The 15,796-nt window shown below is 33.9% G+C and overlaps 1 protein-coding gene across 11 annotated transcripts in view; it reads right to left on the reverse strand.

Annotated features, from left to right (window-relative positions):
• WNK2 (WNK lysine deficient protein kinase 2) overlaps positions 1-15,796 on the reverse strand; it is a 229,488-nt gene that overhangs the window by 101,560 nt on the left and 112,132 nt on the right. For all 11 annotated transcript variants that reach the window (XM_031956956.1, XM_031956948.1, XM_031956938.1 and 8 more), the window contains exon 5: positions 13,665-13,822. In XM_031956956.1, the coding sequence (XP_031812816.1) occupies positions 13,665-13,822 (158 nt within the window). The remainder of the gene's footprint in view (positions 1-13,664; positions 13,823-15,796) is intronic.

Consider the following 15,796-nt stretch of genomic DNA (forward strand, 5'->3'; position numbering starts at 1 on the left):
CAAGCAAATAATCATAAACTTAGTTTGAAAGAAATTTAAAGGTCATCCAGCCAATTTCACTCATGTTACAGATAAAAATCCCAGAAATAAATGTGTGGAATTAGAATTCGGAAGAAAGAATTGGGGTTGTTTAAGCAAATCTAGGAGTCATCTGCATAGAGATGATAATCAAACTTTTCTGAACTTAATAGATCATCAAGGAGGAATAGAAAAGTGATTAAACAGAGAGTTCAGAACAGATCTATGGAGAATTCCTAAGCTAAGGGAGCAAGAGATGGCTCATGAACCAGAAAATAATACTGAAAACAAATGGTGAGAGAAGAAAAAGATACAGAAGGGAACAATGTCCCAAAAGACATATCCAGAAGGGGTGGGTGATGAAACATATAAAATGAGAAAGGGATAAAGTAAGATGAGAATAGGAATAAGAAAACAGAAATATTATCTTCCCACATAACATATAACACCATGTGAGAAGAATATTTTCTCTTCTCTGTGTCAAAATGTCTCAAATCTTTTTGCCTTTTAGAAAATTAGCTCTTGCTGTTTACAATTCTTTGTTTTGGTAAAAATTTGTTTTTCTGTGCTCTGGAGGAAGGGCATACTAATACTAATACTAATACTGCTAATATAGTTGGATAAGCATTTATTTCTAAAGAATAGAAATATTTTAAAAAAGCTTTTTAAGGTTTTTTTTTCCACAAAACTGCCCATCTTTTCAGATACAGACACAGCTGGAAGAGACTTCAGAGGTAACTGAATCCAACCTTTTCATCTTAAACATGAAAAAGCTAAAACCAGAACTGATTCATGGTATGGGGAGAAGTGACCAGCTGGCTTATAGATAAAACTGCTCTATAAATAGATATTCTTCCTTATCCCTGTCATCTTTGAACAGTATTAAATGATAACTTTATGGGAACAATAAAACACCTTGTCTACTAATTCCTAAAAAATGAAAAATTTAGCTACTAGTCTTTATGAAAAGAGGAAAACATTCTCACCCCAAAGTCAAACACTTTTCAGGGACATTTCTAGATCACTGCTTTTCTTCTATAAGTCAGAGCATCAGTGTAATGTCCTTTAGAGGGGAATGGGAAGTACTCTTCCTAGAGGGAATTTCTAGGAAGGAATCTCACAGGAAAGCAAACTCCAGAGGATATTTAACCATGATGACTTCATCTAGTGTCAACACTGAGGACAGATATCTCTCTAGGCAATACAAACGAGTCCCAGAATCTTTCAGGGGTAAAAGGGCTAAAATGGGCAGACTAGTTCTCCCTCATCATAAGCATTAATAAAGAAGAAATATAGTTTTGCAAATCCTTTTTTGTTCTTCTAAAACTGTATCAGGTTAAAAAAAAAAAAAGAAATAGCACAAGGGAGAAACAGCGATTTAGTGGAATAATCCAAAGAAAATAAGTATCTAACTAAAACTCCCAACTCCCTTAGCTTGGGGAATGGGAGAGAAGGAGAGGGATCAAGCAAATAAATACTACAATACTCCAACTAATTTAGTACTCCTACTTTTTGAGCCTCTGTTTTTGCCTCTGTAAAACGAGAAGGTTGGTGACATATATACATATATATGTAATCCCAGCCCCTGGAGAATTTGAAGCTAGTGGATCTTCTAAGCTTGGGGGTTTTGAATCGTAAGCTCTGATAAGTATCTAAGTCTAGCATTAATAGTGGTGAGCCCCCCAAAGCCTAAAGGGGGCCTTAGGAGGGTTGAGTTGGTAGAGGTCAGAAAAAAAATGAAGTCAGATCTCCCCTGTGACTAAGTAGTGGAAATTTAGCCTATGTATTTTCATCCTGGGAGAGAGAGGAGGAGCTACTAGTCATCCATCAGTACATATATACATATGAAGTATATATATGGCTACATGAATAGAAGCAAGGTGACTGGATCACTGGGCCTGGAGTAGGAAAACAAGTTCAAATATACCATCAGACATTTTTGGCTGTGGAACTGTAGGCAAGCCATTTAACCTGTTTGCTTCAGTTCTGCCAACTGTAAAATGGAGATAATAAAAACACATTTCCAGGGTTGTAGTGAGGATTAAATGAGATAATATTTGTAAGGTATTTAACATAATGCCTGATACACAAAAGGTGTTACATAAAAGCTAGCTATTATTATTATTAACTTGGTAGATAAAGGGATAGATAATAGATAAAACAAAAAAAAATGATGATTGAAATGGATCTATAAAAGTCCTTTTCACTAATATCCTAAAAGTAAAATTCTGTGAAACTGATTTAAGTCCAAAAATGGCAGCATTTTTGCCAGATATAGAACAAAAGTTGACCTATTTTAGTGCTGGCCTCTCATCTAATATGTTACTAGTTCAAGGTATAAATCCTATGGTGGTCCCTAAGGCTCCAGGAAAATGAAAAGAGGAAAAAAGTGGAAAATGTGATTTAGGGCTCTAGAATAGCAATATTTTTATTTTTAAAAAAACTATCAGAAAATATGAGGTATTAAGGATTTATAGCTTACTGAAATACTAACCTTATTATATCAAACAACATTGCCCTTTTCTGGACTTCTTGTATAAGCTCAATAAACAGCATTTGCAACAGTTCTCACAACTGGCATATGATAATCCAATATTCATCATGCCTCTGGAATCAGCTGTTCTGTTGATCTTAGAGTTTAAAAATAGTAGCTGCTGGCTTCTAATTATGCACTTTCTCCTGTTGCCCTGAGTTTATCACTTCAATAAAAGAAATGTACTTTAAATAGGTTTTCTCAAAGCAGAACCAGCTTTTATACTGTCCTACCCTACCTATGCATCTCTCCAAATAGGTTTCTTTCTATAAGACTATCTATACTACAATGATACCCCAAAACCTGCACTGCACATAATTCACACTCCACAAGTCTCTCTCACCAAAGAAATTAGAAAGTACACTTGAATGTACCAATCTTTCTTTGTTACATCCTTCCCATTGAAAAATATGATATTCCAAATACCATTTTTCTTGATTCTTTCCAATTACAAACAAAATAAGATGGAATGGTTGGGGCAAAGGGAAGAAGGAAAGAACGACACATGCCAAAAAATCAAGTTTATCCCTAACATTTCCAAAGCCAAGCATAAAAAAGTAAATTATTATTATAAATCATTTTAAAACTTTTTCTGATACAGTTGGGTGTCAAGCACAGAATAATGTAGGTACAACATAATCTCATGATTCTAAACATTTTTTCCCCCAAACCATAATTTAAAAAACTGTATTTCAAATAAATCCTCACATTAGGTACCCAGAAGTAATAAATAACTGGATTAATAATTTGACCTGTGTAAAACTCAGGAGTGAAAAGACAGGAATGTACATGTTGCTAATCAAATAGAATTTGACTTGTGCAAAACTCAGGACTGAAACAACAGTAGCTGTTGTTCTAATTCTAATCAAACATTCTAATGTACATTCTAATCAAACAGACAGATAATCAAATAGACATTAAGTACCTACTGTATGCCAGGCACTGCTAAGTGCAGGGAATACAAAGAATGGCCAAAAAATTTAAAAAGTTAAAAAGTAGTTCTATGCTTTCAAGAAGCTCACAATTTAATAGAGGAGACAACATACAAACAACTATGTACACATAAGAAAGGAAAAGCCTGTGGAAAAGGTCAAAAGCCGAACTATATAGTAATGTGGGACACCAAAAACCTATTTGTTACTTTGATTTACTGGCCAGCCTCAACTCATCTTAAGCTTTGGCACTCTCAACACTATCCTCCAAAATCAGACCATACTTTTTCATTTGTCTTCTGGTATTTGCCATTGCTTCCATTTTCTATACAAATCTTTTAGAAATTTCTACTAATCTCCTTAGATAATCCATTACCAAGTCCACTGCCACTCGCGGTTACCAATGATATCACCTCTTATTTATTTCTGGTTTATTTTACATTATCCCAGTTAAACCCATGTATATTAGCACTGTATTTAATAATCACAATCTAGAGACATTCAAGGTAAAAGTACTGCCTTTGCACAGGAGCCTATTTCTAAAGAAACCCATGCTGTGAAATATAGACTTTTCTACTGAGAGTCATAACTCTATGCCTGAACAGTGATTTTAGCTGCATCAGAAGTCAACCAAAATATAGTCAAGTTGAAAAATGCCTAAGGAATGTGTGCAGTATCCATAGAAAAATAAAACAGTTGTTACTTTTGGAATACAGAAGTCATTGTTTCTGCACTTTAGAATAAGGCATGGAAGAAATAATTTTAGTTGACAATTGTAATATTTTCTGTAACTACTCTACACCTACAATAGATCCTCAAAAATATTCCCCGAATTGAATGAAACACAGAAAGAATGTTAGAGAGCAGTTTTACTCAACACACTCAAACTAAAGATAAACATGATCATGGATAACAAAATTCAAAGGACCAAATCCCTATGATATGTACTACAAAGTGCTTGCAAAGTGTTTAAAAATAATTTTGTTATCTACCATATGTGGCTATAACTTATTATTATTATATTAAGGTCTTATTCAGCAATTAGTGTCATATAACTTTTGTATACATTCAAAGATAAACTCTTAGCACTACTCATCACAATTGTAAATTGGGACTTAAACAGAGTTCTCTTAAGTTTTTTGGACATATTACTATTTTATCAAAGTATGGTTGGATCTTCTACTACTGTGGCCCACAGAAAATGAATTCAATTCAACAGAACATTTTTTTTTCTTTTTTTCCAAATATATGTAAAGATTCAACATTCATTTTTGTAAAACTTTGTGTTCCAAATTTTTCTTCCTCCCTTCTTTACCTCCTCCCTCTCTAAGACCGCAAGCAATCTGATACTGATTAAATATGTGCAATTCTTTTACACATATTTCCATATTTGTCATGCTGTGCAAGAAAAATTAATTCCAAAAGTGAAAAAAAAAACTAGAAAGAAAAAACAAAAAGGTAAAAATACTATGCTTCAATCCACATTCAGTTTCCATAATTGTCTCTCTGGATGTGGATGGCATTTTCCATCTGAAATCTATTGCCTTGAATCATCACACAATTGAGAAGAGCCACATCCATCATAGTTGATCTTCACACAGAACATTTATTAATGCCTACTGATTTCAGGGCACAGTGTTAGGCACAAATAATACATGGGTAAAAGTGAAATAGCATTGTTGTCAAACAATTTGACTTGGGGAAGGTAGGAAGAGAAGAATATCAATTCCATAAGTATAATCTATAACAAGGTGAGATCAAGCTAAAGAAGATAAACAAAGTGTTCTATGATTATTTAAGAAAAGAAAGAGGATCAGAAATGACTACCTAAAACAGAGAGCACCTAAGCTAAGCTAACCTAAACCCTATAAGAAGATAAGGATAGTCAGAGACAAGAAAGATATCAATATCTGGGGAGCAGAAAGGAGTACAGTTTCTTTGGAACTTTGAATGTAAGAAAGAGAGCAACATAAGCCTGAAAGGTGGGCTGGAGATAGACTGTGGTAGGTCTTACTTAAAGAGCTTGGGAGACACTAAATTTTGAGCAACAGCATAACAGGTAGAGAAGGCAGGATTATAGATTCAGAAATTGAAGGAAACACTCAACAAGATGATTTCATCTAACATTTTTAGTTGAGGGAACTGAGACCAAGAGAAACTAATTGGATTGCTAAGGTTAGTAGTAAATATAAGAACTAGAATTTGAACTCAAGTATTTAGCATTCTTTGTTCTACACAATTTGACAGCTATATAGAGGGAGAGAAGATCAGCAAAGAAATCTGTTTAGAAAGCTATTTGTTAGACCATAATCTGGTAGACTGAGTGAGTGAAAAAAAATGCAAAAGAGGTTTCCAAGGTAATCACAAGAGGATCTAAAAACTATTTAGGTATGGAGAGATAGAAAAGAAAAAGAAAAGGGAAGAAGAATAAAGCTAAGAATTAAGATGACTGAAGTTTTGAACCTAGATGTTTAAAAGGATAGAAGTACCACCAAGAGAAAAAACAACCCTAATGAGTGCCTACCATATGCAAAGCAGCTTTTAAGGGGAAAAAATGTATATGGTACAACTTCTTATCTCAAAGTACTTATAGTCTTATAGAGTACATACAACATCTTCAAGGTAATCTTTAATAAAAGAAGTAGTTTTCAGGCAAGACATGGATCTCAAGGATTTTTAATGTAAAAATCATAGAAATTTTACAATTGCCAGTATTGAACTAACTTCTGAACTCTCTGACTTAGCTCAAACCATGAAGCCAAGACAATCCAATAGATAAGAGATAGCCCTTTGTTCTCTGGCAGCTTTTCATTACTTAGGATAAAATATTTTATCTATGTATTTAATTATTTTTGGTGATCTATAGAACTTCACCCTGATAAGTGCAAAGGGCCTTCTATAAAGCCATAAATGAGATTTTTCTCTTAGTCCAGAAGCTATATTTATCTTGGAAGGCCAAAGGTTTCCCTAGGTATAGATTAAAGTATTAATGTCTTATTTTAAGATGAAGACAATAACACTTACGCAGTCTTGGTCTTTTAATTTAAGATAAAGTGAAAGAACAAAACATTTATTTGGGTCACCATGTGCTCATACTTTTGACCTCTTCTGAATTCATAGTTCCTCAATAAAGGACTATAATTCACTGTTTAAAAAAAAAAAAATTTCTTAAAAATCAATCTACATATTCAGGCAATGAAAAAAGTGAAATTAATTGGAAACAGAGAGATGATACAGTATATTTATTACCCTTGCAAAGGTACTTATTACCACTGACCTAGATTATTATTGAAAAAGCCTCCTAAGCAGATCTTTCTACACACACACACACACACACACACACACACACCTTTAATAAGGTTACTTTCAAAGCTCAAGAACACCAACAGCTTCCCTATTGCATTTGGGGTCAATTCTGACTTTATATCCTGTTGCTAGACATTCAAGCCTCTTTACCATTTGCCAGCCACCCACCTTCCCAGTGTTCTATGCTTCTGGCTCCACTACTCCTAGTGGCTAGAATGCCTTTCCTTTTCAATCCCCTAGACTTGCTCAATTGCTGCCTAAGCTCTGGAACTTATTAACTTTGCTTTTGTCAAAGCTGTGGGTTTTTTCCCCGTATTTTTAGTGGGAATAACACCTGGACTACTTTCACAATCTATTTGCAGGGTGTTGAGGGGAAAAAGCTTCATAAACTAGGAAGCACTTTCCCCATCAGTCAAGCTTTTATTAAGCAGTCATATACCAGACACAGTGCTAGGCACTTAGCATACACAAAGGATAAAACAACCTTTATTCCCAAAGAACTTTCATTTTAATGAATAATTATCATCATGATTATTGTATCATCATAATAATATTAAAATTACATTATTTAACATAATAATGTAATTCCAGTGCCCTTTCCTATAAGAAATGGACCCTGATTCCCCTAGGTAGTAAAAACATTTCTTCCCACAATCTCACAGAGTATGCTATAACTGCACTACTTTTTATTATCTATCTACTACTATGCACTACAATTTATTTATCTATCCTTAGATAAATAACTACAATATAAATAAAACCTAACCCCATGTCTTAATAGACTTTAAGCCCCTGTCTATGAAGGCAAGAGACATTTCTTATCTAAACTTTTTGTCTCTCCAAGGGCCTAATACAGAGCTTTGTGTTAATAATTGTCCACTGAAATTGAATTACAACCTCATTAGTAGTGCACCAAAAAATTAGTAAGTATAATTAATCAGTAGATAAGACTTCTCACTATTAAAATAAACCAAAATGAAACCCAAGCACTATACTATTCTCTCTCAGATTTATGAAATGGTAAATCCTGCTCCAAAATGCACAGTTCCCTACCTTCCATTGCCAAAAATTTCTAGTGAATACATTATACATACATCTCCATTTCCTATTCCACTCACTCTCCATCTATCTCCCCCTTAATACTCTGGTTTTGAATCTACTAGTTGGCTGAAATTCTTTTCTCCAAGGTTCTGAATGATCTCTTGACCAACAAATTCAATGACCTTGTTCATCATTCATTTTAACCTCTGTGTACTATCACCTGCTCCTTCTGATTATCCTTTCTTGGGCTACAATTCTAGTCCCTTTTTGGTTACTCTTCTAGCATTAGCCTCCCAAGCACAGGCATTCTCCAAGAATCTATTCTTGTCTAATTCTCCTTAACACCTCTCCCCTGGAAATAATATTTCTGATTCTCAGAATTTTCACTTCTATCTAGCTAATAGAATTGCTGCCCTAAATCTCTGTGTCCATTCTTTTGAACTTACATGTAATCTTACAATTGCCTACTGTCTGATCTAGCCATACTGTCAACATCTTGATTTCAGAAATCCTCATGAAACCCAAAACAATGATGTGTTCCAATGTATATGTTCTCAATGTACACGAATACTACTGCTAAAAATCAATGCTGTTAAATAACTCTAAATGCTTCCTCCCTCTACTAAGGAGGCTGAAGAGTTCACTAGAAATCTTTTTATGGGATTAGAATCTAAAAGGATTAAAAGAAAAGTTTTTATCCTAAAAGATGAGGTGATCACCATAGGAATCATCAACCAATTAGTAGAGAGTAGAAAGGCCTAGTTCTCTGTGCAGATAATTTGGCAGTTAAAAAAATAAATTATCCATAAAAATGGAAAAAAAAATCAGTGGAGATTTTTTTGTGATTAAAAATGTATTTAAAGCAAACAAACAGTTAAACTCAAATAAAGTTACTTCTTGAAAATAATATTAAATTAATGGGACATCTATTTAAATTCTAAGTTAAAAATCACGCCTTGGTCAGTATTTCTTCTAGAAATGACACCATGAACATAAATGTCACAAGAAGATTAAGATTTTCCCCAAGTCAGATATTTGACTAATCAACTATTATTAATGATCTGTTATCAATGTGCCTTGTATGGATATCAAATAGGATATAATCAAAAGGAGATAATGTAGCACATTGGGAAGAAAAAATAATAAATAGGATATGAGTTTAAATACAGGTTCTGTTTCACCTTAAAAAAAAAAAGACTTCATTTTTGGAATTCAGTTTGCTCTTCTACAAAATGAGGGGGTTAAAATATTTCCTTCTAAGTTCTAAGTTACCTTTTTCCTTTATCATTTAAAGAAGCACTGGCAAGAAATATCTTCCTCATGACCATTTGAATTTTTCCCTGCTTCCTCAACCTCTTTTTTCTTTTTCCATAGATAACTAGTATTCAACTGACCTTAAAAATAGGAATTAAGAATTAGGACTATAGATTACAAATTAATAAAATATAAGGATAGGTATATTCACATACGAGCTTGGATATCCAGATTTCTAAGATAAGAGATAAAGAGTATTTGCCTAAGGATAAAAGGAGAGAGAGAAAAGACATAATTGTTGGAGCATATTACATATGACCTGATGCCACAGAGATACAGAGGATGCTTTTCAAGAATTGATATAGAATTGGTAATAAATAGTAATATAAATAAGGGGTGGTTAACCATCTAGATGTCTGCGAAAAGTCATGTCTTGATGGAAGCAGAGTATCTGATAAAACTTTTATTTGTCTTAATGAGAGTTTCAACTCTCAAAAGATAAAATGATACATATTCAGACACACAGTCCAAATTTTAGGAAATTCAGGAAATTTTAGGAAAAAGAGACTCCATGACAGAGAATTTAAGAGATGATGGCTCAAAGAGAAAGGGAGATTATCAAAAAATTCTAACAAATACTAAAAATTCTAACAAAATATCTATATTATCGTGATGAAAAATCCAAGGGAGAAGACCTAAAGAAATAAATATGAGTAAAAATGGACTTAGATTTGTAAAGAAATGCTAACAAAAAGGGCTCTTAAAAAGCATGTTTAGAGGGGGGGAGGGGGGGAGGGAAAAAGAGAAAGAGAGAGAAAGAGAATGAATGAGAACTTAGAAGAGAAAATGATCATCACTAGAAGCTAGCATTGGTTCACAGGAAAAAAAGGTCATTTCAAATTAACTTCATGTCCTTCTGCCCAAGCCCATCCCATCTCAACAAGAGTATGAGAGTAGAGGAAATATACACATAAAATGAATCATGATTCCAACTAAGATATCTGTTTTAAACAGGAAGAAGAAAATAATGATAAAGTAGGTTAGATTTCTAGCTGAATGATCACATCAAAATATATGTAATTTGTGGCTCTGTGTTAATGTGGGCTCTAACGGAATATCTTTAGCCAATATCAAATGGTTGTATCCTTGGCCTCTCCAGTTAAACACTAAACAGTTTCCATGAATCAGGAATGAAACTATCTAGGAATAAAGAGGTAATCATCCAAATGTGTTCTGTTTTGGTCAAATGACATCTAAACTATTGCATTAAGGCCTAGGTGCCACATCTTATGAAGGACAAGAAGCTGGAGTACGTTCAGGGGATAGAAAAATGGTTTAGTTTATATCATGAATATTGGTTAAAGGAACTGGGATGTTTAGCCTAGAGAAGAGAAAACCCAGAGGAACATGAGAGTTAAGTATTTGAACAATATCACATGGAAGAAAACATTTGTTCTGTTTTTCCCCAAAAGGAACCAAACTGGTACAAGTTATGAAGGGATAGATCAAGGTTTTATGTCAGGAAAAACTCATAATTAGTAGTAACCACAATTCGAATAAATTGTCTTGAAAAGATTCTGTATTTCTTCTTAAAAGTTCAACAAGCAAAGCCTAGACTTTGCATCAAGAATCATTTTTTTCCCAAGAATATATTGGACTAAAGGATCACTAATGTCTTTCTAACTTTGAACTCACGATTATATTATGACACATTATTCAACTTGTAGCCAATACTGTAATGGGATAGCCAATGTATTGGATTATAGGAGTCCAAGTCTGGTTCTATAAACATTATTACAAATTTCAGGAATAAATACTTCCCCACATATGTAACATAATTACTGACAAAGTCAGAAAGAGTTAATAAATGAAATGATGGCTCAAAATGAACAAATTGAAATCTGAAAGGAGCAAATACATTCTGCAACTTAGAAATAAAAACGCATAAATCCATAATGGGAAAGATTAGCCTAAGAGTAGTTAGTTGGCTATAAACTCAAAATAGACCAAAAGTGTGAACTAACAGCAGAAAAGATTCACCATAATCATAAAAGGAGCACATTATCCAAATCACCCAAAGCAACAACAGGGCCAGAGAGTCCAAGACAATCAACAGAGGTAAAGTTTTGTAATACTACAAGGCTACTTCTGGGAAGGATAGAGGAGAAAAATGGAGACTGGAGATAGACTCATCTGGAATGAGTCTATGGGCAAAGATAGAGTGAGGAGCCCCTAGAATTTCCTATTATAATTACTTTTCTAATTAGTTATTAAACTCCTTTGTACACTGGGAGCAGAGCCCTGATAACCCATGCTAGTTACTGCTCTTGGAAATAGTCCTGGTGTCCTCTATCCTGTTCATTCTCTATCTGGAAGATGGATGCTACATTCTGTTAATTGACATTTCAAGAAGGAAAGCGACAAGCTGAATATGTCTGGAGGAAGATGGTCACAACAGTGATGGGATTTGAAATCACATCAGGGAACTGGAGATATTTAGCTCAGACTTGGTATGACGATGAGATATTACAGCTCTCTTTAAAATCTGAAAGGCTGTCATTCTATGGGATTCCTGAAGTTAGAACTACAATGGTTAGGTAGGGAGGCAGCTTTCAGCAAAATATGATGAAGAATTTCTGATCAGAGCTGTCCTAAAATGGAATGGACTACCTTATGAAATGGGATATTGGATATCACATGAAGCAGAGGATGAATGCTCACCTGTCAGGGATGCTGTAGAGGGGATTAGCACATTTGGTTTGAATTTGATGTCTCTTTTAAAAACCTTTGAAGTTCGAGCCCGTTTCTCTAAACATTTTATTACAAATTTCAGTAACATCCACACCATATGAACCCAATTCTTTAACTTTTGATTACTTATTAATCCTTCATGTGTCCCAGAACCTGGAATGTTGTTTCATGAGAATCATCTGGGACATACATTTTCAGAAATGTGAACTTGAACTTCCTGACTTTTAAGGTCAAAGTCTTTAACCACTTGCCATATCATCTGTGGGAATGCCCATCAAACAAACAAAAAATCACAATATTCCAGACTTTATGTCATTTTGTAAATGACAGATGCATTTATAACAACAAATAATACCACTATATCCCATTTATAGAGCATTCTACAGTTTATATATCTAATTTGATCCTTGAAACAGTGCTGGGATGTATCCAGAATGTATATAGATTTTATAGATACTTGAAAGAAGTTAGGTGACATGCCCAACAACATACAGTCATTACATGGCATAGATTGAGATGGGGCTTCCACCATTGGTACAGATATATTCTTCTATATAACACACTTTGCTAGGAACCATAGAAGGTACAAAGAAGTCTCCATCATTATTCCTGCCCTCTGGAAGTTTACTGCACAAACTATGGGAAAAGACAGGATAAATACCATGCGAGTCCTACAAGCCAACCACTATGTAATTTAGAATCAAATTTAGAATTTAGAAGGAAATTTAGAATCAAAACTTTAAAAAATGAACATTAAAACATTGTTTTCACAAGTAATTACAAAAAAAATAAAATAATAAAGTTCTTTTTTAAAAAGGGAGCATGGAAATTAGTTTTCCAGATTTATAGGAATATTATCAGAACAGATAGATTTATATTCCAAATGCTACGCCTAACTCCTTTGCAAAACTCAATGTATAATGAGTTAGAAAGTAAATCATTCTTTCAAGATCTAGCCCTCAAATCAGCAAAAATAAGAGGAGAGTAAGCATTGAGTTCTGATCCTGTCATTATGGAAGGTCTTGCATGGGCTATAAGACTGTAGTGAACAAATCCCTCCTCATTAGATTTATAAAAGCAACTGATATTATACTACTTGTGAAGAGAGAAGACACTTATTAAGTACTGAATTCAGAAGAACAGTATTTTGTGCTTAATGAAGCACAATTTGCTTTCCTTTTTTAAAAACTCCAAGATTTGGGGCTACTTAGACCTTCCCCCAGGATTGCAAAATGAAATGTTTTCTATGAGAAGATCTAAGCATCAGCCCAAAAGTAAGCAGAAGAAAACTGATTGAGCTGCTGCTAGATTATGATATTGTATTTTAACCTCAGGATAAATAAATGCTTAAATCTGAAAGTGGAATCTCACCTAGCTCTTTTTTTTTTTTTTAAACTCATTTGAATGATGATGCTAGGAAAGAAAGGGCAAGTTACAGGGGTGAGAATAAATAACACTAGCATTTGATCCACTGATTTATAATACATTTTCAACCTTAAAGTGAGTGTTGTAGTAATGCCTGGTGTTATGCTAAGAATCAGAAACCAGCAGACTTGTTTGAACAGCTGAAATCTCCAAATTAAAGGAAAACCTTGCATCAGAAAAAAAGATATATGAACACTCTTCAGATCAGCTGGGTCCCAAAAACTACACCACAGGATGTACCAACTCTGCTAAAATTTCTTGGGGTTAGGTTTTGTTTTTTAAAGAAGGAGGAATGATATTTATATTTCTAATAGCATAGTTATGCACACAACTATCTGGCTAGTAGGGAAGGGGAGAGAATCTTTGTGAAGAAAACTGGGAGTGGGATCTTGGAACAGACTTACACAAGTGACCTTCCGGTAGATTTGGGCAGCATTCTGGCATTCTGAGTAGGGGTATTCTGAGGTAGCCATTTCCAACATACACATCCCAAAGGCATAGACGTCAACGGATTCATCGTAGTGTTCTTCATACATCTCTGGGGCCATAAATTCTGGGGTTCCTGAGCATATAAAAAGAAAAGCACAAAAGTTAACCCAAATACTAACCTCACATCAGAAAAGGAAGGCTGCCCTCCTTATGCACACTTCAAAATATCTAGCTCTCAGGATTTGGGGAATAAAACAAGAGAATGTTTTAAATATAATAGAGAATCAGAGAATCTCAAAGTTGGAAAGAACCAAATGCTAGTACCTTCTCCTCTAAGATTAACTTCTAAGCATATATCTTAATATGTTGTCTTGCCTTTAGAATGAAAGCTCCTTGAGGACAGTAACTGTTTTGATTTGATGTGTTTCTTGGCATTCCTTTGTATTCCTAGCACTAAGCAGAGTACCTGGCACACAGGAGCATTTAAATATTTGTTAATTAAGCAATCAAATGACTTCAGAGACCTATTACCAAGTAATGACTTACTAGCCTAACTGCTATCTAAACCAGAATTCCTTCTACAGAGTTTATCCAGGGAGAGGCATTTACCCTTAGCTTGAGAAAAAGTTTTGCAGATATCTTGAGATAGCTGAAAAGAACCCAGGACTGGACTAATTACATATTACAAAGCTATAAAAATTAGAATTATACATATAATTCAAGAATGAAAAATTAATACAAACTGAATATTATCACCAAATTATAATAATTTAAGAAACAAGGAATTCCTATCTAATAAGTGAACAAGATGCCATGATGAAGAAATAATGTATTTTCTTGTGAAAGCCCCAATAATTCAGTATTATATTATTATAATCCTTGATATATGAATTTTCAAGTGTTAAACATTTAAGAGATACTCCAGAGTTTCCACACTTTTTTGAATCCACAGACTCATTAATTAGGAAAAAAATAAAAAACCTGAACATGTTTTCTCTCTCCAATATATGTATAATGGCAAGGTAGATTGCATTCTAATAAGAGTATTAGATTTAAAGTCAGGAAGACCCGAGTTAAGATTTTCCCTCAGACACAAATTAATGTATAATCTGAGGCAAGAAAAATGCATTAATAATGGCCCTTACCTCACAGGGTTGTTGTGAGCATTAAATAGAAGCACATTATAAAATTTAAAGTATCATGTTTATAACATGTATTGTTATCCTAATAATTATTTACATTAGGACATTCATTAAAAAAAAAGAATTTAAACAAGGATGTGATAAAGATGAAATGATATTTGATCCCAAAAGCACTAAGAAGACACTGGAGTTACTGAGTAAGGAAGTGATATGATAGATCTTCATTTAAGATAGAAATAGAGAATGGAAAGACTGAAGTTGAGGCAACCAATCAAAGGTTTATTATAACAGTCCAAGTGAATAGTAGTGAGGACTCCAACCAGGGAAGTAAGTATGTGGGTAAACAAAGGTGGATAGAGGTGAATTGTTGAAGGCCATAATTAAATGATGAATTGTTTAATCCTTATTGACCATTAAATAGTTAATGTCAATTATTTATTGTTGTTAATTGAATGTGGAGAGGGAGAAAAAGGTATCAAGGATAATGCCAATGTTGTGAACCTGTGACTAGAATGAAGATCTAAAATGAAAAAGAAATATGAAAGTTTAAAAAAAGAATTAGTTTAGAGACAGCTAAGGGTCTGTGTGTGATCATTCTTGTCTAGAAAGGTTTAAGATTAGGACACCAAATTTGAAATTTTCCATAGGAAATTTGTGATGTGGTAGAGGAGCTCAGGAGAGACTTGGGCTGGATTTAGTGAACTGGGAATTCATTTCACAGAGATGACAATTAAACCCATTAATATTGATCAAATCACTAAGAAAGAACATAGAGAAATATTCAGTCAACAAGTCCTTAATAAGTACTTAGAAGAAGACCCAGAATAGAGCCTTGACATGCATACAGAAAACAGAAAAGGATCCAATAAAGGAGAATGAGAAGGAAAACAGGCAGGAGAAGATCTAAGGGAAAACCATATTGTGAATAGCCTAAAGAAGGGAGAAAAAAAAATGTATTCAGAAGG

Source organism: Sarcophilus harrisii, chromosome 1 (genome assembly GCF_902635505.1).
Source record: "Sarcophilus harrisii chromosome 1, mSarHar1.11, whole genome shotgun sequence".
Lineage (NCBI taxonomy): Eukaryota > Metazoa > Chordata > Mammalia > Dasyuromorphia > Dasyuridae > Sarcophilus > Sarcophilus harrisii.